The sequence below is a fragment of the Pezoporus occidentalis genome, unplaced genomic scaffold (assembly GCF_034315485.1).
Source record: "Pezoporus occidentalis ecotype Australia unplaced genomic scaffold, CSIRO_AGI_Poc_V1 ctg19, whole genome shotgun sequence".
Classification (NCBI taxonomy): domain Eukaryota; kingdom Metazoa; phylum Chordata; class Aves; order Psittaciformes; family Psittacidae; genus Pezoporus; species Pezoporus occidentalis.
Window position 1 is genome coordinate 10,487,413 of NW_026913748.1, and position 26,577 is coordinate 10,513,989.

A 26,577-nucleotide genomic window follows, 5' to 3' on the forward strand; every position below is an offset into this window, starting at 1 on the left:
TGAAATTATAATGCAGAAAAACTAATTATGTCTGTAAGAACAATCAGTATTCCACAGTCCTTTAATAGAAGAGATTGTTTTTCCTTAAATTCAATTTCATTAATTCATAAATACCCTTACTAAATTTAACACTCCATCACATATTCTAAAATGCAAAGTGTTCATTAAGATTATGAGAATATCTGAACTTCCTATGATCAAACATAATCTGTTTATTTAGGCACATAAAAACACTTGATCAGTCCTCTGTTTTCCAGTTTTGCCATTTGTCCAGGGAGAAAGGAAAAAACAGCTTCACAGAAAATATACAGAAATAAAAAAGTCTGAAGTAAATTAGTAATCCTATGCCCTCTTTATGAGGGCATTATCCTTATCTTTATGAGGCTTTCCAAAGTCTGCCTTTTCTTTAAGTTTTCTCTCACTTAAACTGACAAGCAAAATCAGACTTGACGGTCCTTTTTAAGTTGCACAGGTGATGCATACCAAGATCTAAATGTGTGGGTTCCTTTTCCCTTGGTAGCTTCAGAAGTTAAAATCAGAACCAGCTGAAGAACTCTTTATGACTCATCTCTTTGTATATTACTTTTCATCGTACTATTGCGCACAAGATTTGGCTACAAACACATGTGATTGATAAAATTGCCAAGCTGCATTTCGATGGCACAGGCCAAAATGAAAACTACAATGAGAAAAAAAATCCATCATACGAGTATTGTAACTTTCACGGCATCATATAAATTTTTATGAGTGCTCCAGAAAACATGCTTCATATAGCCTATTGTAAAACAAAATCCTGTACCTTCCATAGCATGTTTTTTTTATATAAATTATGACATATTTTAGTCATTCCTGTAGATTGTTTTGATACATAGACAATGTTTTCTACTTCATGGAAAGAACATATTCAAAAGGATATATAAGTCTTTCTATTTGGTTGTGTTTTGTTTGTTTCCCACTGAGGTTTTCTGTTTGGGTGGTTGGGGTTTTTTTTCTTTGTTTTTCTCAGTCAGCATAATACGACTGATATCTGTTTATTTTAATAACCATCCTGAATTTTCTTTCCCTGCATAAATCTTCCCATTCCATCTTATTTGATAAATAAAAAGCAGAAATGGATAAACCAAACTAGTTCTTTCCAGTGCCACACTGCAGTTATATGCAGGAAGCATACTAATTTTCCCAGACTACAAAAAGTATTTTTCTCTATAATATCTCTTTGTTCACAAAACATATCCTGTTCTTATGAGTCTCAATATTCAGGGAATGGTCACTGAGTGCACAGTGATACACAAAGCGATTTTGTGGAAGCTGTACTTTTTACTGTGGCTTCTAACTTGCCTTCCTCTGGAAATTAGATTTACACAATTACATAACTCTCATCCTCAGCCCCAACAAATCTTCAGCCTGTTGAACCATTTCATCCTGCATTAACTGAGTGCCAGGTTGCTCTAAGTTAATACATTCCAATCAGTTTAGAGAAAATTGCTGGCAAGGTACAGAAGAGAGCACTGTTTTGGGTCTATCACTAAGGGAAGTGAAAGAATAACTCAGCTATCATAATTTACATGATTCAGAGGCCTGGCAGGGAATATCATATGTAGATTTGAACAAAACCTAATATATTTTCTTTGTCCAGCCAGAACAATTATGGAAATTAGAGGAACTTAAAGGTGAGAAAGGTAAACTAGCAGGTGTAGGCAGGGTGAAAGGAGCTGAAGAAGGCAGATGCATGACATACATAGGAGAAATCTGAGTCCTGTGAACAGATTTAGGAAAGTGGTAGAAGGTATCTGGAGGGATTACTTCTGTGCACGGGGTGCAGAGTATAATGGCAGGGAGACAAGGGAGAGTATGTGGGCTATATGGACACAAGACAGACACAAAACTAAAAAATCTATCTGGAAGGACATCAGCAGAATATTCACTGAGTGGAACTTTGGGAGCTGCATTGTGAAGTTCTATTTCTGCCAAACAATTATCTGAAACAGATTAGGGAATCAAGAATAGAAGTGACATGCCTTGGAAACAATATATATGGAGAATTGCTTATAACATCATCTTATTCCCATGAGAAAAATGTTTCTTTAAATGAAGATGCAAATGATGTGACCAAGAGGGCAGATCTAACCACTTCCTGCATATTTTTAATTCTTTCAGGAAGGGGCCCAAGGCTCCTATACAGCAAAAATCAAATGTTATTTACACTAATGTTTATTTTGACTTTTCATTAAAACTTACTCTGAATCAACAATCAATGTAGTTATTCTGAAAGACTTCAGTCCTGTTTGATATCTAACAAATCGGTACTCTGCAGAGATCAGTGTGGAGATTTACAGGCTAGAAAGAAAACTAGTTAACTGCAGTATGATAAGCCTGAGATACAAATTCAGTTTTAAACTAAGTACCTCTGGCTAGCCATTCCCCTAAGCATGAAACAAACTTGCCAGTTTTTAATAGCAATGTAGATAGTATACGGAGAGTGAACCACCCCAGCTAAATAATCCAGCAATAGCATGACATCAAGCTAAGTGACGATCAACCACAAGGACAGAATATAATCAAACCAGTTGCAAATGGTATTGGAATGGCAAGATACTTCCAGCAATAGCCTAGCCCAAGTCCAAATCTCTACTATCAATAAATATTTATAGTGACAAAGACAAAATGTAGACTAACTAGTAATTGTTTTATTCCTGCTGTACTTGTAAAACTATACCTCAAAGCAACAGTCAGGATGAGAAGCAGAATTTATAACAGTGTGAGAATTATGGGGGTTCTGAGTACATTTCAGTTCTTTCATGGAACAGCCAGCACTGAGTGGCCAAATTCACACTATCTCCCTAGTAATTGTTTCCTACATTATCTCAACAGTGACACTAATAGAGTGATAGAGTGATAGAGTTTACAGGTCATGGAAGGAGGGGCTGGCCACTTGGGAGGAATATAAGGCTGCTGCTAGAGGATGTAGGAAGGCAGCTAGGATGACTAAGGCCTCCTTAGAATTAAACCCTGCTCTGGCAGGGGGATTGGACTAGATGATCTTTTGAGGTCCCTTCCAATCTCTAGCATACTGTGATACTGTGATACTGTGAGAAGGGTCAAGGACAGCAAAAAGAGCTTTTTCAAATACATGGCAGATAAAACTAACACCAGAGGCAATGTAGGCCCACTGATGAACGGGATGGGTGCCCTGGTGACAGAAGATACAGAGATGGCAGAGTTACTGAATGCCTTCTTTGTCTCTGTCTACTCTGCTGCAGGCAGTCCTGAAGAGCCTTGTACCCCTGAGACCTTAGATGAAGTCAGGTCAATGGAGCGGTTTGCCTTAGTCAATGAGGAATGGGTTAGAGACCAGTTGAGCAATCTGGACATCCATAAATCCATGGGTCCAGATGGGATGCACCCGCGGGTGCTGAGGAAACTGGCGGAAGTCATTGCTAGACCACTCGCCATCATCTTTACCAAGTCTTGGGAAACGGGAGAGGTGCCTGAGGACTGGAGGAAAGCAAATGTCACTCCAGTCTTCAAAAAGAGCAAGAAGGAGGACCTGGGTAACTATAGACCGGTCAGCCTCACCTCCATCCCTGGGAAAGTGATGGAACACCTTATCCTTGGTGCCATCTTAAGGCATATCAAGGATAAGAGGGTTAGGAGGGGCAGTCAACATGGCTTCACCAAGGGGAAGTCATGCTTGACCAATCTCTTAGCCTTTTATGAGGAAATAACACGGTGGATGGATGATGGCAGAGCGGTGGATGTGGTCTACCTTGACTTCAGCAAAGCATTTGACACAGTCGCCCACAGCATCCTCACAGCTAAATTGAGGAAGTGTGGTCTGGATGATCAGGTAGTAAGGTGGACTGTGAACTGACTGAAGGAGAGAAGCCAGAGAGTTGTAGTCGATGGGGCTGAGTCTAGTTGGAGGCCTGTAACTAGTGGAGTGCCTCGAGGGTCAGTACTGGGACCAGTATTATTTAATATATTCATCAATGATTTAGATGAGGGAATTGAGTGTGCTATCAGCAAGTTTGCTGATGACACTAAGCTGGGAGGAGTGGCTGACACACCAGAAGGCTGTGCTGCCATCCAGCGAGACCTGGACAGGCTGGAGAGTTGGGCAGGGAATAACTGGATGAAATATAACAAGGGAAAGTGTAGAGTCCTGCATCTGGGCAGGAACAACCCCAGGTTCCACTACAGGTTGGGGAACGACCTGCTAGAGAGCAGTGTAGGGGAGAGGGACCTGGGGGTCCTAGTGGACGACAGGATGACCATGAGCCAACACTGTGCCCTTGTGGCTAAGAAGGCCAATGGCATCCTGGGGTGTATTAGAAGGGGGGTGGTTAGTAGGTCGAGAGAGGTCCTCCTTCCCCTCTACTCTGCCCTGGTGAGACCACATCTGGAATATTGTGTCCAGTTCTGGGCCCCTCAGTTCAAGAAGGACAGGGACCTGCTGGAGAGAGTCCAGTGCAGGGCAACGAAGATGATTAGGGGAGTGGAGCATCTCCCTTATGAGGAAAGACTGAGGGAGCTGGGTCTCTATAGTTTAGAGAAGAGGAGACTGAGGGGTGACCTTATTAGTGTATATAAATATATAAAGGGGGAGTGTCACAAGGATGGAGCCAGGCTCTACTCAGTGGCAAACAATGATAGGACAAGGGGTAATGGGTACAAACTGGAACACAAGAGGTTCCACTTAAACTTGAGAAGAAACTTCTTCTCAGTGAGGGTGACGGAACACTGGAACAGGCTGCCCAGGGAGGTTGTGGAGTCTCCTTCCCTGGAGACATTCAAAACTCTCCTGGACACATTCCTGTGTAACATTATCTAGGTGTTCCTGCTCCGGCAGGGGGATTGGACTAGATGATCTTTTGAGGTCCCTTCCAAACTCTAGCATACTGTGAGACTGTGATACTGATAGCACAGCTTGGGGTGGGGACTGCAAATGATAAAAAGTTTAGGCCTGAGGACTTCCTCCACTGCTTGTGGTCATGGCCACAGACATGGGAGCAGCAGTCTCCCACTGAAAGCTGAGTCATGATGCTCCTTCTAAATTCTGTAACTGTAGGAGAGTATCTAGAGAAACATTAGGGGTTTAAATAATAATATGCATGTGCAAGATTAATTGAAAAAAAAAGCACTGTTAAAACCATTTCTGAGATGGTAACTTGAAGCAGAAGATATTCTGGGAGTTGAGAAAAGAAACAAGTGAAAAAGAAAGCCTGGAGCAAGGGCACACCTAAGCTCCAGATCCCTACAGGCAAAGTGAAATCTGTGCCCATCTCTGTATGAGTGTGTACCATAATATAACAAGGTGAGACCATATTTTTCTCTGAAAACATTGAGCCTATGGCAAATTGCCCTGCTCACCTGACAGTCTCCCTCAGATGGCCTTGATATGGAATCAAAGACAGAATACACATGTGGATGCAAAAAAATATTGGTCTTTATCTAAGGCTGAAGAAGGTGTAGCAGTCTGCCAAAGATGCAAATATCCTGTAACTGAGAATCTTTTAAAACAAAGACATGCATTAAAAAGGGGAAAGTGTTTACAGGTGAGAGGTTTTCCAAAGCCTGCTGAGTACAGAAGTCATGCTTATTTTTAACAAATCTATCTTGAAATTAAGAGAAACAAAATTATTGTTATTTCATTGCTCAGGAAATTAATACGCTTTGTACTGGAAGTTAAGATACTAAACTTACACCGCATCTATACAATCACTGAAGACTCCCAGCTGCTCCTGGGTATTCTGCTGACCAGGAGCATTTGAGTGCTTCTTTGCAGTAGTATGTCATAATCTAGGTATTGTTGCACCAATATTAATTGTTGTGCCCCCATCTCCTGCATCTTTGCCTCTCCAGTCATACGAAACAATTGAAAACCCACACATCCTTCAGGTGAGGCTTCCATCGCTGTGTAAAAATTCCTAAACCACACATATATATCTTTCCATTGTCTATTCTAATTCAATGCTATAGATCAACATTTGGAAAAAGCAAATGCAATTGCATTACAACAATATCCGCTTTTAGCTAAACAGGCAGATGCTTCCTTGTGCTTGCTAAACTATAAAGGATGCTAGACCTCAGCTGAAAAAGAATTTCTTTCAAAGAGAAATTAGACAAAAAGAAAAAAGAAAGAAAAAAGAAAAAAAAGAAGAAGAAGAAGCTACCATTGCCATTTTCTCTTCTAAATGTGCTCTATTTACACCTTAGCCACAGCTGACAAATAAGCATAGAGGTTATGGGATTTGATAGATAGAGCATGCAAAAAAATTATAATCTATTTTCGTTTTTGTGAAAGGCATATTGTAATTTCTTTATTCTTTTTTTGGCAGCACAATGCCTAATGCAAAGCACACTCACTTTTTACCTCAAAACCTAAAGTAACATACTTAACATAATTTCAGCCCAAACAGACAGGGAGTAAAATGCAAATTACCATTTAAACTCTCCTTACAGACACCCATATTTAAATATCATAGATCTATTAATAAAGAAGGTGATAATACATAAAGAATAAAACTCTGGTTTAGCTGTTGAAAGCTGTTTATGTATGTGTTTTTGCTACACTTCCATGAAAAAAAATAGTGTGTTCTTTAGTCTTAGGGCTAGGAATAGTGCAAAATGAAGTTCAAAGCTTCAAAAAGTTTTATTCTTACTACTGTTTTTCTTATTATCAAAAAAAAAAAGAAAAGAAAAAAAGAAGTAGTTTAAAGGAATTAATGCATGAAAATAAACTGGGATATTTGGGGTAAGATGTAGCTGTTTAACAGAAAGTGATATTTGGAATTACTTAGGGCCTAATTGTAACTAATTCCAAAAGTAAATAGATGAAAATAATATTCCCCTTAGTTATTACGTACCATAATTCCTGGATTCTAGGATAAAAAATTATTCTAGGATATGTAGACTGAAAAGAAAGTTTAGATAACACAAAACGAAAGTGATACCACTGAGGGAAACTGTGTAACCCACATAACAGAAAAAAATACTAGAGGAAAAAAAAGAGGAAGGAAAGACATCATGGAAGGAAAACCAGCCTGGAATACAGTCTTTGCAAATGTACATACCCATTTGACACCCCACATTCCAGAACTCTTGAGGATTATAATTTGAAGAGGTTGCTCTTGTTCCTTTGGGATAGATTCTTGTAATGAATTTTGACGTATGTAAAACAAAATCTCTAGCTGAAAAACAGAATGATAAAACCTTGGTAAGGAAAACTTTATTAATAAAAAGATCCTATTTGAATAAATAATAATAAAAATGTAATAACCTGATCAGCAATGTTTTATTTTTATTTACACAATGAGTATATCATATTAATGTATTTCTATTTTAGGACATTTATATTAATGGTAATGTTTGTTAGTGTATGGGCCACTGAGATATGGCTAAAATCCTATTTTTAAACCAGAATATTTTGTGTATATTTGAATCTGATAGTATATCTGTGTATAGTGCAGTCTTTTGTTAAAGTTTCAATAACCAAGATCATTACTTTATGGAAATATTCTATGATCTTAAGGTCTTTTCCAATCCTAACTATTCTATGATTCTATGATTCTATTTCTTCACCTCTTCAGTAAATGCATGATCTTTACATTATATCCCACTATGTCCCCATGGAAAACTAAGGGACACAAAATAGGATAGTGGTAAAAAAGCCCATTCACTCTTTAGGAGTTCAATAGGAAAACAATCCTCCCAAGATGATCTTAACTTGTTTTGAGGTTTAAATAAAAAAACTGAATAATCTCAAGACCATTGGACAGTGCATCTCTAAAACACAATTTATTCCTTCAAAATCTTCAGATGATGTTAGCTATTCAAGTGAGTTTTTTTACTCCTAGCAGTTTTCCTTCACACAAATGTGTAGCTCTAAGTACACTATCCCCGTTTAATAATAAAAAAGGAAGCTTTACATTTCCAGGGTCATCACTCTGATCTCTTCCATCCTACTTTTATGCTCAGTAGATTGCTAGAGGGACCAGAGAGGACACTATGATGATAACCTGAAAAAAAACCTACTGGTTTTGACGCTGTTTATCACCATTCATCTAGTCAACCATTGAATCATCTCCACAATGTGGTGGATGGCAGCTGGGCTGACCTTAAATGAATGGGCCTATGGCAGACTTCATTCTCATGGTCAGTGATGTCTGTTCCTAACATTCCCTTATGATTGCTGGTAGACAGATGGAGTTAAATCAGCAAAGGCTGCACTGTATTGGCTGCACAAATGGAGAAGCTCCACACAGATTGAGTTTTGAATAATCCAACATGATTGGTATGAAAGACCTGGACTAGTCGAACAAGCTGCCTGCTATGGGGTTTATTCTTCCCATCAATGGAGAATATCTAATTTGTGCTTATCATCAAAGCCAGGATTACTGCATGCCCAACTCCAGGGGGTACTACAGGCTGTACATGGGAGGTAGGTGTGTGTGAAATATATTCCACACACTTTCAAGTTCCTGGACTGTTCTTGTTTCAACCCGTAGGAGTTGCACTCTTTCGATCCTCCTCCCTGTTCCTCCGGGAGCGGGAAAGGGGAGAACCCCGGGGGGGGGGAGGCCCTCAATTGCTGTCAGCCCGGCACCAGTCACTGGGAGTGAGTGAACAAGCTGTCTGGCTAGGGTTTAAACCACGACACAGTGTTATAAAGACAACCAAATAAAATTGGGCAGTATGCATTTCATAAAATTTTAACCCAATGCCTAAGCAGTGAACCATAGGCACATTGTAACTTTTATCTGATTAAATCAAAAGAAATTACCTGAATGTTTTACAAATTTTCGTGCTTGAACTTCTCCAATTGAGTTATTTTCATAGCACTTCTGATGACTTTGGGAGTGCTCAAAGCTCACAAACTTCTCAGATTTGGTATAAATCACAAGGTCCGACAATGCAAGGGCAATTTTTATCTTTTCCATCTGATAATCATAGTATAAAATAATGGAAGAATAAAAGAATCACAAAATACACATATTTCATTATTACTAATTACAATTAAGAAGAAGGTGTAATTTTAGATACAAAAAGCATGGAAAAACGTGTCACAATTAATGAATATTTGAGCTTAAAATATGACTTTTGGTACTGAGAGTTGACCCCAGTCAGAGGCAATTAAGGTTGTTGCCTCTATGTTCATCATTGCAATTGTAGGGTGAAAAGAGTGATGCTTCCAATGCTTTCTAGCACAGTATTCTGTTGGACAGCCTTGTAATTTTCCTGATTCTGAGATTGGTATGTAAATTAATATAACTTTTCATGGCTTTTAACATTACTCATTAAAAAAGTATGTCCAACTTAATACTCCTCAAGACATAAAAGTACTAGAAAAGGTATTCTGGTAGGAAATAGTTAAAGAAAAAGAAATCATAAGCATCTATACAGCAATAACAAAAACTCAACCAAAAAATATGGAATAACAGGCAAATCAATCATAGGTATGTTCCTCCAAGCATTGCTCTGAAATTAAGAAAATTCTGTTTTTAATCAAGATGGAAAATTCTTTGGCCAAAGTTTTTGTTCAGTCTTGTCTCATTTCCAAATCAAGCAAAAGCAAAGGCTGCTGTACATTGCAGTACACTGAAACTTTAAACCTTATCTCTTAAACTGAGGTACTATGCGACATCTTCATTTTACTTAGCATGAACTTGTGAGCTAATTAGTGGTAGTAACCAGCAACAGGCTGATGGTGCTAATAATATTTACATCCCATTAGAGCTTTTGAAGGCAAATTCTCCTCTGACAAAAGAGTAGGGATTGCCTGCTTATGGGTCTTTAGATACATAAAGTTCAAGTGCATTAATTATTCTGAGGATGTGTCCCACCAGGTGAAGTAAAAGTCTGTTGTCACAGAACTGAATAATACAACTCTCTAGATGTAGAAAGCAGTGACATAGCCAAAGCCAACAGTATCACTTAGGGTATTTTGGGTATGGATTCAAATGCTCTCCTACCCTTCAAGAGAGCAATAGAGTGAGACCGCAGAATAAATACTCCCACTCCAATATCATGGGTCCCCAGAAACCATTTTCTCTTCTGCCTGTGAAACATGACCAGATGTCTGTTGTTACTGCTGTTGATCAAGATGTGTTATGGTGCATGTTTTGATCTGTAAGATGATGTTACAAATACATGTGACCCCATTATCTGGAAATTTGGCCTTCCCTGTTCAAAGAGGGCTTCATCCTTCCTAAGAATTTGTCCTTCCTATCTCTCTGTATTAGATGGAAAGAGAAAAAAAAACAAAGATCTTGACCTTTAAAACACTTAGAGAAAACAGGCACAGAGGAAGAGACACTGACTCTCAGCAAAAACAAAGCCGTTGGGAGCATTGCCAGTTTACTCGCATTCAGACAAAGAGAGCATGATCTGCAAAAATGACTGGGTACCGGAAGCTTCCTGCCTGCTTAGAAACCTTGAACACAGCAGTTTGAACCTTGATGGAGCAACAGATTAATATGGCAGAGAATTACTATTTACTTGAAAAAATTAGTAAGCTCAATTTGACCATCAAAAAGAAGATTGAATCCAGATTTTACACTCTCTTTCAGAAATAATATTTAATGTTAAGTCTTCACAAGAGAAACATACAAGTACCTTTTATATTTTAAGTGCTTAAAAATGTTTTATCACAACCAGAATTCTACACCTAATTTCATGCATAAATCTAGAACTGAAGAAAATATGGGAATGGAAACTCTTCAAAGCTTCCACAATAGATTGGTGGACTGCAGGAAGAAATACTTCATTTTATCCTTCATCATCAGGAACTGTTATCAGTGCTCTCCATGCATAGCTCCAGGAGAGCCTTGAGACCAATAAAGCAGTTGGGCAACTTCATTTTAGTTCTATTATGTTATTGAGCATCTGGGGCAAACACAAGATTTGAAAGTAAAAAACATAGGTGGAGTTTAGAATGGGACCCAAGGGAAGGTTTGTTTTTCGCTTTTTAGTTGGATACTAAAATATGCTCTAGTTTGGAGTGTCTTGTCAGAATCAGGAAAACTCTGAAACCTTGAATTAAAATGTATGATTTCAAAATATATTGCTCTAAGTAATTTTGAAGCCTACCTTTTAATTTTTTACTCTCTTTTAAGATAATATATTCCTTCTTTTTTAAAAACAGCTGGCACACATCTATGTGTTTTCTAAATTCAGTTGAGACAAAAATTACCTTTGCTTTCTTTCTGGATGAGGCTGAAGGTGTACCTTCACCTTTTCTTTTTGAGGAATCACGCTGTGGGCAAAGAGAGGCTGTATCAGCACTGTCGTCTGCATCATCGGATATATTTTCAGATGCAGAAGCCTCCACTGTCTCACCATGACTGTCTAAATCTCTCCTGAGCACACTTTCCTCAACTGTTCCAACTTTTTTGTTTTTTATTAGAATTTTGAATTTTAATGCCTGTAGAGAAAAGATTAAACAGTAGTAACTAGACTTATATGCGGACTAATTGCAGTTTTCACATCTAGTTGTTGTTTAATCCATGGTCAAAGCTGTTTATTAAGTATAATGAAGTGAGGTAACACAGTGAATATAAATACTGGTGGCAGAAGTCAAAAGCAAATAAAATAAACAAAATCTTGAGATCAAAGTATATATCAGAATGTGAATATCTAATACCTTGACAGGAAAAAAAAAGCTGTCCACCACACAGATAAACAAATGCTGAAACTGTAAGCAAAATTAAGGTAGGAAGTTAAGTATGTGCCAGAGATGATGGCCAGAAAAGACATAGGAGGTATATTTTTTTACTATGCATGAATTAGTTTTTCTTATAGATCTATAGACATGTATCTGATATTAATTTGATTTATTTTTAGTGATCATTGCAGCCCCTAAATATTTGGTACCTTCTTCTTAGTGCATTTGTGCACATCTGTCTAGCATACCAAATCAAAACTTTTGTTGTTATATAGTTTTGCAGTAGACCCTCATGTTGATCTTACCAGGTCAAGGAAATTAACAAAATTTGGTAATTTCTTGCCTAATCAGTCTCTCTATTTTTAAATGGGCATGTTTCAATTTCCATAATATAGAAGTGGGGGGGGAGGGGGAGATCATTAAATGTTATTATTTCTAGTAAGATGGCTTTCATCTATGCACCTGAATCCTGAGTATATATTTCACTTAGACTTATGAAGTAATATTCATAGTAAAACAGCTGTTATGTAGCAGACATTCATCTCTACCTCTGTACACAGGAACTGCCAGTGAGTAGCAGGACTTGCTTAGATTCTTGGATAAAGTGGTCCACAAAAATATTCCAAAAATTTCATATGCACTAGTGAAAGGGAAGGCTGCACTACTGGGAAGGTTACAGAAGCGAGGAACAAATACTTACACATTAACTAAAATATGCATTTTAAGGAATCCATTAAGTAAATATGAAAAGTATGGATGACAAACATATATATATCCAAATCTTCATATTACAAACTAGAGCTATAGGCAGAGAAACGGGCATTCAATTTGTTTATATTGCAGTCTCCATTGCTGATAGTCTTCTTATCACTTCAGATCTTATATTAGTAGTTTGACAGTGTGCTACTGGAATGAGATATCCTATGCTTAATACCTATCAGTGCTATGCTAGTGTAAGATTTGTTTAGTCTGTCTGCATTGGTGATTCAGAATAAGGATGGCCTTTAACATTCCCTTCATTTCTTATTGATGCACTCTTTTTCTTTTTCTGTATTATTTTTTTCAAGAATTTTATATGAGTATTGGTACTCTTATTTTTAAAGAGCTCCTTTGCTTCTTCACATTTCCCAATATTTAAAAGCAATTCTATCCATTTTTGGTCTCGTATTTTGTTATTCATAGGTAAGATTTAATTCTACATTTTGGTATTTTTTTAAAATACCTTGTATACAAGGGATGGAAAACTTTTCTATGGATATATTATTGCCTCCTATATGTAAACTTCCTTTAAGGAAAAAAAGTTCATAGTCAGTGTCATCATATAAAAATGGGCCATGATGTTTTAAGTCAGATTGTTTCTAAAATTCTATTTATGAACTGTTAGCAAAGATGTAAATACCCTAAAGTAACACAAATATTTCTTCTTTTTTTTTCCTGTAAAGATAACATGTTAAAATCTCAAGAACAGTTACATAAAATACTCTAGCTAGAAGAAATTTTGCTATTTTTTGGCCAGAAGCAGGTTGGAATAATAGTTAACCCAAATTACTGAAAGTGAACCATGAGCTAAAAAAGACATACAACAGACTTCAAGCCTGAGCTTCAAACAGCTCTTAAAAAAAAGGCTTATAACAAGCATGTAGTTACAGAATCAATGACTATGTGAAAGTAGAGTTCTGATTGGTAATCAGCAGTGTGGCATTTGCTTGTACAAGTGTCTAAATCTTTTAAGGAGATAATGACCTGAAACTGAACATTCACTATGACTTTTTTCTATTTTAAATATAAAATGCAAAATATTAAAAAATATATGAGTACTTAGTACTGATATATAAACTATAAGCATCCTAAGAAAATAAAATATTAAATAAGTGAAACATTTTCCTTGGGGATAATGGGACTCTAATGGTGGCATAAGCAAAAGTCTGTAAGTACAGTCAATGGGAATAAATATTTAAATGATTAAATGGACAATTCTTATTTCTTGTACTAAATAAGCATCCAGTTAATGTGACGTATAACATAATTCAGAGCAGCTGAAGTAATACAAGACTCTGGGACAAAATCACAAGTACTTTAGAATTAATCAGGCAAACCCACCTTCTGATCACTGCAATTAATGTAAAAAGGGACAAAATTCACTGCTCAGAAACACAGAGAACAAACTCTGGATTTGGGTCATCACTGTTAAAAACAGATTAACCCCTTATATAGATTCAGCATGATTTTCTCTCTTCTCTCCTGCCCAGCTTGTAGGTGCTAGAATCATAGAATCATAGACTGGCTTGAGTTGGAAGGGACCTTAAAGATCATCTAGTTCCAGCCCCCCTCCCATGGGCAGGAATCTTGCTGAGTAAAAAGTTTAAAATGAGTTTAAAGTTTTACATAATTTTCTATTTCAAAAATTAAATTATTGTCTTAAATACAGATATATAAGGTAAAGATGAGACACATTCCATGAAATCTGCCATAGCGGAAACTTTTCAGGAATTAACAAAATTTATCTTGAAAATAACAGGACACTATTCTTAAGTACAGCTGTTAAAAAAGCAAAACAAAACTAAAAAACACCCCACAACAAAGACATTCTTTAATTAGTCAGGAATAGAATCCCGCTTAGCAAAAGTATGAATAGATCTCTTTGTGGCAACCTTATAAATCACAGTTACTGAGATATTTCAAATCAATACCACCAGTAATCCCTTAGCTCTAGTTAAATGGATATTAATTATATCAGAAATACCTTTTCATCTCTTTCATAGCAAGTTTTCATACGACACAGTTATCTAGTAAGAAGTCCCCTACATTAAAAATTACAGTTCTTTGTTGTGCTGTGTAGTAGACACAAAATACATGAGAGGATCTTTCTAACTGTTATTTTATAAAAAATACAAAAAGGAAATATATGCCTAGAAGAGGAAATTGGAGGGGTGACACTGACAGGCTAGTTTTGTGGGTGAAGTGAAAACTTACACAGTCCTGGGTAAAAAAGCTTTCCAAGGAGCACTTTCCTTAAAAACTGTTTTGCAAAATATATTTCTCATTCAGCTACTGGAAAGAGTCCCACTCAGGAACTAAATTCCAAAGATAAAAGAATCAATTTGCTAATGGCTTAGAGGCTTGACCTATTATGAACCATTGGCAGCAAGTTAGATTCCATCGAAAAACAGAACCCTTAGCTGGCAATTCTTTGGCCAGTTTTACCTGAGGACTCCATCAGACGTAAGAGAAATATGAAAAAGCATAGACTTTGCCAACCATGCATCAAAAACACATCTTACAGTAGTCTTGAAGAAAGTTCTAGTGCAGATGACTTTACATTTCTTTGAGACTTTTAAGGAAAAAGAGGGGAGTGTAACTGCTCCACCAATATGTTGCAAATAACACTATTAGCTGACCTGCTGCTCATGGTTCAAGAATCTGCAACTCAGAATCTGGGCAACTGTGGACAGAAATGTTTCTGAACATCTACAGTATAGTAATTAGTCATCCAGATCTGTAGTAAACATTAAAGATGAGTTGTAAAGCAACAGTAATTGCCACTTCAATTTCAGTTAACAATGCCTCAATATTTCTTTCCAATTCTGTGATAGGAAACCTGCAAATAATGAAAAATTCCTAAGTAGTTCACGTATCTATCATGCCAGCAGTGTAAGGTAGTTTGATGTACTACAATGCAAAATAATTGAGGAACAAATATTCATCAAAAGCATCAGTGTGTTTACAATCTTTTTTTGTGTGTTATATATTTGAGGCTTACTTGTTTCTTTCAGTATCTGTCAAACACATTAGAGAGTAAGGATTCAGCAGGCTAAATAAAAATTCATCTCATTTTTAGGATTCTAATATTTTCCAAGTTCATCTACACTGCATAGGCGCTGCACAAGACACCACATTCTGTCACTTTATATCAGCATAATCCAATACTGGTGCAATCAGGAATCTCTGGTATCAGTCAGCGGTGTCAAATATAATTTAATGTGTGAACTGACTCAGAGGACCTGATATTCCAGCAAATATTAAAGGAAGTTCATTAAGCCCTTTTAGAGACATCGTCACAGCCAAGACTGTGAGGAAAGGATTGTAGTGAGTCTGTTGCTTTGGTTGGCAGAATATATGCATGGGAAAGAAGTAACAGGGGAGATGCAGTAGAAGAGATTGGTGAAACTCAAGGGTGGGCTCAGTTTTGATAAGGGCTGTGTGAAAGAAACAGTGCAAAAGCCCTCTCTTTCCTTTACTCCACATGTCAAGGGAGAATTGTCTATTGGGATGCTGTAGAATACAGTAATATTCCAGGGAATTAACAAGACCAGTATAGTTAGCTGCAGAGTGAACATATAACTGAAGCCAAAGAATTAAAACATAAATCTTTCCCTGAAGTTTTATGGGTTTTGTGTTTCACTGCAAGAAGGTTTTGAAACACAGAAGAAAGAAAAAAGTGCAGAAAGCAATGACATTCATGACCATCCAATTTTTTTTCTGGATCTCCTTGTGATTTTCTCTTAGGCATACAACGGTAGGAGACATCATGCACGAGCTGTGGTCCAAGGAAGCACCTAAGAATGGATTTGCTCTGCATTTTAAACCATCTTCCAGAAACACACAGTCATCACATCTGGCAAAGGTGTAGCTTAAAATCTACTTAGAAAAGGAAGTAGGGGACTGATCAGACAACAGAGGAGAAAATAATTTCTATGGAGATCTCCAAATCTCCAAGATCTAAACAAGAACCTGTAATTGACAAATGTTTCTGTGAAGTTGTTTGGAAGAATTATGTGGCATTCCTCCTAATTTTCAGATAAGGGAACCATTTTATTCAGATCTTGAAGAACCTTGAGAAGTTGGCATTAAAAAGGAAGCCTTGCATGAGCTGCATTTACCCCTTCACAGCAAAAGAATAACAGCAGCTGACAGATGAGAAGGTTTCCAACCCAAGAAGCATGTTTCAGTCTTGTGTGATGGGGGAAGCTGGATGTTGAGAGTCCTTGCCAAAGAAATCTGAGAGAAAAAGGGAGGGCTGGTTAGCCCAGAGTTAGGTCTTTGAGGAATCTTATTAGCAGGTTGTTAAAAAAAAAAAACTGGCAAAGGAGGCAATAACACAGCTTATGAACACAAGAGGTGACAACTAAGTGATAATTAACTTGCTGTGACACAGTCAGAGAGCTCAAGGGACAGAGGGATGCCCATTACATTTATAGGCAGGTGAGACATATGGAGACATATGTAGCAGTAGAGTTTTGTGCTGGACCTCTAGGAACATTATTAGATTGGACTATTCTCCAGCAAAGCATAGTATAAAAATGTCTCTGTGGCTATTATTAATTTCAACTAAGAACAAAAGACTTCCTTCCCATCTTCCTTGCTAAGATTCATCCAGAATTGTGGAAGGTGGAGATGAACTCAAGGTAGACAAAGATGACAAAAGAAGGTAAACAAGATTGTAGGGGAAATGGAAGTAATGCACTAAAACTCCAATCCCAATACCTTAATTTTGTAATTCAGAATAATTAAATTCATATCTATACACACACAGCCACAGTAAAGTGACTTGAAGTATATTCACCTTAATACTGAGCTACTTTAGTGTGACATCTATGTTGATTTAGAATCAAGATAAGTAAAAAAATTAGCATATAAACAATTTATCACCTACTTTCATTTTGTTTTGATGTAAGAGAGTGTAGCAGTCTAAAAAAAGAAACAACACTGACGACACCATAATTTTAAATGAATATTTAGAACAGAATTTAAAAGCATATCCTGCAAAACATGCGAAGGAAAAAGCCAATAACCTAGGTGAAAGGAACGCATGCTGGCCACAGAACACGTTGAACAGAACTCTACAAAGTAAAAGTAAATTAGACAGCATGATTTCTTAAAAAAAAAAAAAAAAAAAACAAAAAAAAAAAAAAAAAAAAAACCCAAAACCTGCTTTTTGCAAGTACAATACTCCTGTAGCCAGGTAGACCAGTTTCCCTGCGTGCATTTGGGATAGGAATTTATTTTTTATTTTTTTATTTTTTCAAAACTAGTTATCAGGCTATTGGTTGTACAAACCTCTGAGCAAGTGTATTTACTGCGCCTTAGCTATGCCGATCAACACTAACCCCTCTGCTGAAACAATCTTGCATCTGAGAAATTACAATGAACTTTAATTGTCCTGAAATTTACTATATTTCCTTACATTTACATTAGAAATCAGAAAACTGCTATGTTTAAATAACAGTATCTTTACTCTGTTATTGGTGTTAACACTTCTGATATATTTTTTTTTTTCCTGGGATGGCTTTATCAGTTGGGTTATTATAGAATCATATCAGATGTGATAGTTTCTTCCCTATTCTTGCTAATGCTCCATCTTGAAAAAAGTGGAACAGAAAATTATGTAGGTTACAACTACAGTTTTTACACTAACCTAGCATCCTTCTCGTGAACAACATTTTAAATGCATCATTTATGGTTCAGTAACATCACATTTGCATTGCTTAAAAGTAAAGCAGGCTTAAGACTAAGTTCAGCATCTGGCTCACTCAAAGGATAATAAATTTACCCAGCCCTTTAATGTGCACAAGGTCCCAAACTGTAAGGATGTGATGCCAATAAAATAATTTTGAGCATGGACTAAAAGTGGTTCTTTGAAAGGATGCCATCCAAAAGTCAAGATTAACACTATATTTGCAAATTCAGTCACAGCTACATATTTCCATTGCAAAATAAAATCCTAATGGTTTTTCTTACATGCTTGATCAGAGCAGCTAAGAGAAATGGACATGATCCTAATTGTTGTTCATTCTCAATGCAACAATTTATTATAATCAAACTTCTGTGAATCAGCTGACAGTGGTATTCAGGTAACTTTTACATCTTACAAAGATGTGGAACACATCTCACATAACTTTGAAAGATTAAAAGTCCTGTGGAATGAATCTCACCTGAACAGCATACATTTAAGGGAGGAGTAAGTATGGAATCCATCTATGCATTTGCAGACAAACTTGTACAGAGCAAACCTATGAAAACTATAAGCTATGGAAATATGAAGTATGAATTCCATGTATCACAGTAAACTTATGGTAAGAGACATATTTCATAGAAAGTAATATTTATAAGTATCTGATTTAGTGAGTCTGTGATTCAGACATAGTACACTGATTTTTTTATATGGAGGACATATGATCCTTAGACCTCTATCAGACTGAATGCAGCTATGCTTTGAGAAGCTTTAAAACAAACCGTCATGTTTAATACAGTTTATACTTTTTTTCTAATGTACAGAACAGTTTTCAAGGATGCAAAATGATATTGAACAGCTTGATATAAAAAATATTATGCTAAAATCTAAGAAAAGAAACTGTTGGCTTAGTGAGAAATTTAGTAAGATGTATTAAATATATTTCAACAACATTGTTATGAAAGTATAATAGTATGGTAATACTTTAGCAAGCCTTTGGACATACCACTTCAAGTGTTTTTTCTGTAATAAATCCTTTACAAAAATACATCTCTGTGTGTTGTCCTTCCTTATGACAGTGCTTCCTCCCCACGTTTTCATTTGCATTGTTCCTTTTCAGCTACTTATTTAAAAACAAAAGATATAAAATATATCTGATATATCACTGATAACAGTGACAAACCTAAATAACTATTTTATATGCCTGCATGCATTTGTGTTACAAGACATTAAAAAAAAAATTTTGGCCTTGAAAGAAAATTATGTGCAAAGACTGGAACAATAAGAACTTATTTCTTTGAGTTTACCATAAAATTTTCAACACCCATTTAATTGCCTTTTCTGACTTCATATCCCAGGTGTCTCAATCCACCAGGTGAGAAACACTGCCTTAGGGAGAAACACACTGAGAAGGAGTGCAAGTAACCAAACTTGATGAAATAGTTTCAATTTTGTTGAAAATTGTTATTAATAAAAAAAAAATGTAGATTCAGGTTTCCATTTCAATAACATTTTTAAATTTCAAGATTTATTTTTTAAGATAAGGAACAACAAATAAACACACAGAAAGCCAGATACACTAACATGTTCAAGGTGAAGATTTTTTAATTTTGGATCAAAGCATAATGTTGTTTAAAAATTGATACTTTGTCTCCTCTTTTAAAACTAGCACACTGGAAGCCTCATTTCAGAGAAAAGGAAGAGGAAAGATGAGAGAAGAGGAGAGATGGCTCAGTTTAACCTCAAAATGTTGACTTTACAGGTCATCAGGAACTCTGAAGCTGTTCATTGTAATACAACATAATAACTTGAAAACTTGAAATCTCTGAAAATAAATTACTCAGGTGTTTGCATAGCTGTCAGATTCAGAGTTCAGATTCGGTAGTGCTTACTTCTACAGTCCTTTGCAAGTCATTCCCTGTGTATAAATCCACTCTCTTTAAAGGCAGATGCCATTTTCTGTGTTTAGGCTACCGTGTCTCCAATATAGGACTACCGTAGATGAACTACACTATAACTTAATTCTTAATAAATAAGTAATAATTTACTTAAAATAAAACCAGAGTAATTTCAGTGTTGCTACTCAGTTTTTAATATGCAGTTAATACCATGTTAGTAAGTACGGTTCAAGAAAGCAAGGCATATTACTACAGATGCCACACAAAATAAACTTCAACACGCAACTTTACTTAATTTTTCTTCTATATAAAATAAAATTAAACTTTTAATGCATCCAAAACACCAGAAGTTGGTTTGATATTAACTAGAAGATCTAAAGCTTTGCAAAAATATTAGTATGTTAGCTTTTAAAAGAAAATGGTTCAACATTGTAGTAAAACCTGTTTTCCTTTAAACAAAAACTTCCATACATTGATAATTGATACACACGATTAACTTTTTACCTTTCCTTTTTAGTTTATGAAGTGATTTTCTTTTTGTGTGCGTGTGTGTAGTCTAATTATTTTTTGTTACCACTTGAAGTCTATATCAGACACCAGATGAACTGTTTTAAAAAGTCCATTTCAGAAGATTTAAGAAGATTTAAAACAATTCAGAAGATTTAAAACAATTCAGAAGATTTAAAACAAACAAACAAACATAAAAGCACAGTGTTTTTTTCCCCCTGTACATTTTCCTGAGGGAAAAATGTAATTACCTCAGGAGATGGTAGTTGAGTCACCCTTGCTTCACCAAATGTTGAAGTCAGAAGTTTTTCACCTAGAACACTTTTTAAATACTCTGCCATTACTTCCTGTTGCTGAGGGCTGCAGTGGTTCTCCAAAGACAGCACAAGTGGATAGTCAGACACCTGGAAATATAATTTAAAGGCTTTTGTTATAAACAAATAAGAAAGGACTACTTGATTTCCCCACAATAACTTTAAAAAGTCTTTTCGATAATCTGTATTTTCCTTTCTTTTCAAAACTTTCAGAATATAAATCACTTGTTTCAGGTTAGTAACAATAAAAAAGCTCACAATATTTACAGAATAGAGAAAGCACAATTGAAGAAGGGAAAAAGTGCATCTTCAGGAAATTAAGAGGTGACTAAAACAAGGTTAAACACATACAGAAATGAAATAACACAAAAACCAATGACACAATACTTCATTAGATAAACCAGGTAATATCTGTGCTGATCTTTGGAAAACACATATTGAAGTTTATTTGTCCAATAATCTATAGAATATAATTTATCAGAGGCATTTAATGTCCTGATCAATGTTGGATGTAAAGAAAGTAGGGAGAAAATAAGTGTTCAATTAACTAAAAATCAGGCTGATTCAATTGCACAGGTCAGAGTATAATCTGAAGGGAAAAAACACAAACTCTTATGGAGTCATTGGCTCAGCTGATATACAGAGCTTTTAAAGAATGATGCATTGGCTATCGTGTCTGAAAGAGCAGTTCTTATCAAATGAATTTGCAAGGAAAGTACGATGAGGTAAAACTCCCAGACATATTAAAGCATAAAAAATTATTTAGGTTAATTTCAAAGGAGACTTCAAACATTCTGAATTCTAAAAGCATCAGTGTTGGACATGTTGGCGTTTCTCAAAATTAAAGAAAACTTCATATCTTCAGACCTAATATCCTCTCCTTATTCTGTATCTAAATATTATGTCACAACTTCTCTGAAATTTTGTTTACTAAGACATCCCAACAGGGAATTATTACATTAGGTAGATGAGTTTTTTAGAAACTAAGTTTTCTGAAAAATAATTTCAATAAGGGGAAATAAAGGAAAAGAAATACAGAAAACAATATTATTCCAATTTTTATGTACCTATAGGAAGACCTTGTAAGCTTTGACATAATTGTGTACCTTTAAATTTACATCTGATATATTTTAGTGATAGTTCCTTTAGAGCCTGGCATCTATTGTAAAGGACAATGAAAAAACAATGATAAGGCAAAATTGGCTTTCGGCAAAATTGGCTTTCAGCAAAATATAAATTGTAGCCACCAGTTTAGTGTAAGGAACACTGATTTAAAAGTTTTCTCTGCTTTGTGGAGATAGTGTTTGTTTTGTGTACAGAATTTCCTTCTTTTTTTTACACAGTTTTGTTATGAGACAATTTTTTTGTTTTTAAAAGGAAAAATCAGATTCCAACATTGCAAATGAAAAAGTAAAACAGGACTTAATGTCGTTTAATTTATGGCAGGTTTCAATTAACTGCACTTCAAGTTGACAATATCCTTAAAATTTGCTCAGAAATCATTGCCTTCACAGGAACAAACTATGTGTATTTTTATATACTGGAAACTTTTTTTGGGACTCTTTACACCTTATTCATCAGAGTACTCAAAAAAAACAGGTGAAACATGAGAAATTGAGAAAAAAATAGGGAATAAATCAAATGACACTTGTCCATTTAGACTGTGTAACTCCCATAAATTGCCAGTAATACTGGTGGGTACTAAAAACAAATACTCTGAATAAAACCTTTGCTTGGGAAGAACTTAAACTATCAGCTCCTAACGGAAGTACCATTTTATATGTACCCTGTTTTTACGCTTTCCCCTGAACATCTGCTATTGACCACTAATAGAAGAACATGTTAGGCTGGTTATGCAGCTGATAAAAGACATTACCTATTGTGATTTTATCTTCTTATTATAACTTGTGCCTGCTAAAGTTTGTAGTATAGTTATGTACAATATACCGTGAAAGAGAAAAAGCAGGAGAGTTATATGTAACAGGTTATGAAGGAGTGAAATAAAAGCATATTATTGTTTCATTATCTTTTAAAATCAGAGACTAATTACATTTTATATAGAAATAAGAACAGAAAAATAAAAAAGTTTCGCATAACTCTGAGAAGTCTATAAATATATATGAATAAAAACCCATATAAACGTATGACCACAAGTGTATATATTCACATATATAATGCTGATCAGAATACAAGGGTTATCTTAATATTATTTCGGGACTTTATTTGAGCAGGAGTTTTGCCAAAAACCCATACAAAAGACTGACATAGCACCAAAAGCTGCCCAGCTTTCAATCCTTTGCCACATAGGCAGAAGAGACATTGCCCTAATGAGTCACCTGATAATAAGGCAGCAGTAGATGGTAACCTTTATCAGGGTTGAATTCAAAATAAAAAGAGAAGAAATGGAAAACAGATTAAGTCTCAAACCCAGCTATAGTCTAACATTTTTCTCTATTTCATAAATTCAGGCCTAGAATCTAAGACAGACTGATAGCAACATAAGTGGAGTAAAACCATTGAAAGATATTAAGGAGTAAACCAGACTGATTCTGAAGTAATTGTTCACTTTATATTTGGTCCTTCCTTAAATGACCTCAGGAGACAATTCCACCTCACAAATGCAATAAGATCTTCTGAATTCCTTCTACCAAGTTTGGTTTATAATAATTTTCAGAAAAATATGTTTACTCTTCCTTAAATAAAATTAATGTATATTAAGTAAAATATAATATGTATAAAATATATATTTTTATATATTAAAAACAGATAGAAAAATTTCCCCATAATTTATTTCAACAATGCCCACTGCCAGAAACACTGTCTCTGTTCCATATTTTTTCACCCTGGAGAATCTGAAAACAGCCATGTCATGGGACTTTGCTAAAGCCATCCTCACTTTTCATCCAACATTTATTTATATATACATACCTCAAATGCATACTTATCTATTATTTTAATTACAGAATGAAATGAAATTTTGCTCGTCAAAGTGTGACCATGATACACAACAGGTTCATTGTTTGGGCCATCCCAGCAGTCAATTTCCAAGCAACGACATCCTTGTAAGAGAGCACTTCAAAAGAACAAGAGAAATAATTTTACAGTCAAAAGAAAGATACCATGCTTTGTCTTATAAGTCACTGTATTTCTGATTACAAGCACACTGAACAATTACAAAAAAAAAAACTGCTTTTTCATCACAAAAATAATCCTATAGAATTAAGATTATACAGATATGAGACAAGGCTAGATTTTCTGTTATTTATCTTAACTTAGATAAATTTAGAACATTAAGGAATAAGATGGATTATCTGAATAACTTTATAAGCAACAAAAAGAGAGGACCAAAGATTCAAGTAAAATAAATCTGGAATAATGGCAAATTGTTGTTTAAATTAGAAGAAGAAATGTTTTAATTGGCCGACTAAATGCTATTTGTCTGAACTTTGAGCATCATTACATAAAACTAACAGCACCATGCTTACTTACAGAATCAGGTTGTGCTTGACTTTTACATAATCAAGTTGTTCTCCCCACCTTGTTTCTAAGAGTGAGTGCTAAAAGGTTCTTGAACGACTTAAATTTACTCTATTTTAATTTTTAATACTTCAAGGGCGTCCCTTAAAGTTCTTAGGTTTCTAACATTTAGCTTGTTATTAATTTAAACATTCTTGTAGACTATTTCACCTAATTACTAATCTGTCTTTTACATGCTGCCTTTTATATGCTACAACTATCTCAAAGATGATTCTAGCTTATTTTTAGCATTTTATATTTTTCTTGCACAATCAGTAGATAAGGGGGGGAGCAATACACCTTGTTTGCATTTACTTTTGGCAATATAATATCAATGTCATATCATTTCAGATACTCTTAGAAGCAAATTCTCTAGTGTTTCTCATGGTTACAAGCTACGAGAGAATATCCAGAGAACAACCAAAACAAAAAAGTTTGGGTAGATGGTGGTTCTGACTGCTTTCACTTAACTGAAGTAGGACAAAGTAATAGGAATGATGGATACCTGTCTTCCAAGTTCATCATACTCTGTCCCCCTCTGAACTGCCTTTAATACATAACCCATTTTCTCCTTTTTGAATCATTTCTTCTAAATGTGTCTTGGTAATAAGGCATACTGGTTTCCTACCCCTGTTGGAGTCATATGCTAAACTTTCAAAGACAAAGTTTCTTTTCTCTCCTGGCTACTTTACTGCTCACAGTTTTATTTATTTATTTTTTTTTTAACTGAACACATTGCAACATATACTGATCACAGATATCCTTGACATACTCCCCTGTACTGTGCCCTTATATCCTGTATATATTTATTGCAGAGTTATTTATTTTTGCATGGTACGTTGAGTTTAAAAACTGACTTAATCTTGATCATATTCCATGCAGCAGACTATAGATTTCATTTGATATAAGGCTGATATTTTCAGATGCAAGTGAAAAAAAAAAAAAGATTGTTTCCAGACTATGAGCAGGTGGTTTGGCAATTATATTGAAAAGTGTACACACAAAATAAAATACCACTCTCTTGTATCTGTGATAAAATACCATTCTACTTGTATCTGTGATTTTTTTGTTCCTTATTGCCAAGCAGGATTATGTATGACTTAATATTCACTGACAAAAAGAACACTTCAAATATTTTAAAACAGTAAACAGTAAAATAAACGTATTTTAAAATCTAAATACCTGGTATATCCCCATACATGACTGGGTCCTATGAGTTGGTCAGATATCAAGTAAGTGTTGTGAGAAGATGAAATAAAGTAGTCACATAATGGGTAGTTCATATCTTGGTAGACGGTCCTGTGATGGCTTTTAAATACCGAACACTCTTCTGAAGCCATGTACCTTATAAATCCTTCAAATGACAGCTGCCTTCTTTTTCTCACTGAACAAAAAAGAAAGCAAAAATTTCTGGGGTGAATTTAAACTGATGATTATAGCTGTGTACTTTCCATAACTTTTAATAGCCAATTCTGAACATTGCTAGAGGGTATACAGCATAACACTTTCCTTCAATTTTAGAACTCATAACAAACAATATAAATAACAAACATCAGATATGTGCAATTCTGTAATTGAATTGCTGTGGTTAAAAATTATGACAGGAAATAAATATGCTCTGACATTTTTATTCCTCTTTGGACACCAGTAGGAAGAGCTTGCAGTAGTCCTAATTAAATATAAAGGAAAATATTTTGGTCTTAGTTTTGGAAAGTAACATGCCAGTCAATGCATAAAGATAATCTTCTGCTCTCTGTAGAAAGAGTAGGAATTATTCTCCAAACTGTCAGTTGGAGACTGTCAAAGCAATCTTGCAGAAACCATAATTCCTAGCACAAAAAGTCTTCTTCAGTGATGGAAAGTTCCAAATAAATACTGCTGAAATAACATGCAAATTAGAAATATTTGAAATAAAAATAACATCTGAACAATATAAGACACTGTCCACAAAGATGAATTGCAAATCAAGCTTATTAGAATCATAGAATCATAGAATAGTTAGGGTTGGAAAGGACCTTAAGATCATCCAGTTCCAACCCCCCTGCCATGGGCAGGGACACCTTACACTAAACCATGGCACCCAAGGCTCTGTCCAACCTGGCCTTGAACACCGCCAGGGATGGAACATTCACAACCTCCCTGGGCAACCCATTCCAGTGCCTCACCACCCTAACAGGAAAGAACTGCTTCCTTATACCCAATCTAAACTTCCCCCGTTTAAGTTTTAAC

At 35.5% G+C, this 26,577-nt stretch overlaps 1 protein-coding gene across 1 annotated transcript in view; it reads right to left on the bottom strand.

Moving 5' to 3' along the window:
- The window catches only part of PLCZ1 (phospholipase C zeta 1), a 53,341-nt gene that overhangs the window by 15,495 nt on the left and 11,269 nt on the right, over positions 1 to 26,577 (bottom strand). Inside the window, exons 3-8 of the mRNA XM_062616747.1 lie at positions 25,531 to 25,732; positions 23,761 to 23,905; positions 20,770 to 20,922; positions 11,192 to 11,422; positions 8,783 to 8,939; positions 7,074 to 7,190 (exon numbers count right to left, since the gene is read on the bottom strand). Of these exons, the coding sequence (XP_062472731.1) occupies positions 7,074 to 7,190; positions 8,783 to 8,939; positions 11,192 to 11,422; positions 20,770 to 20,922; positions 23,761 to 23,905; positions 25,531 to 25,732 (1,005 nt within the window). The remainder of the gene's footprint in view (positions 1 to 7,073; positions 7,191 to 8,782; positions 8,940 to 11,191; positions 11,423 to 20,769; positions 20,923 to 23,760; positions 23,906 to 25,530; positions 25,733 to 26,577) is intronic.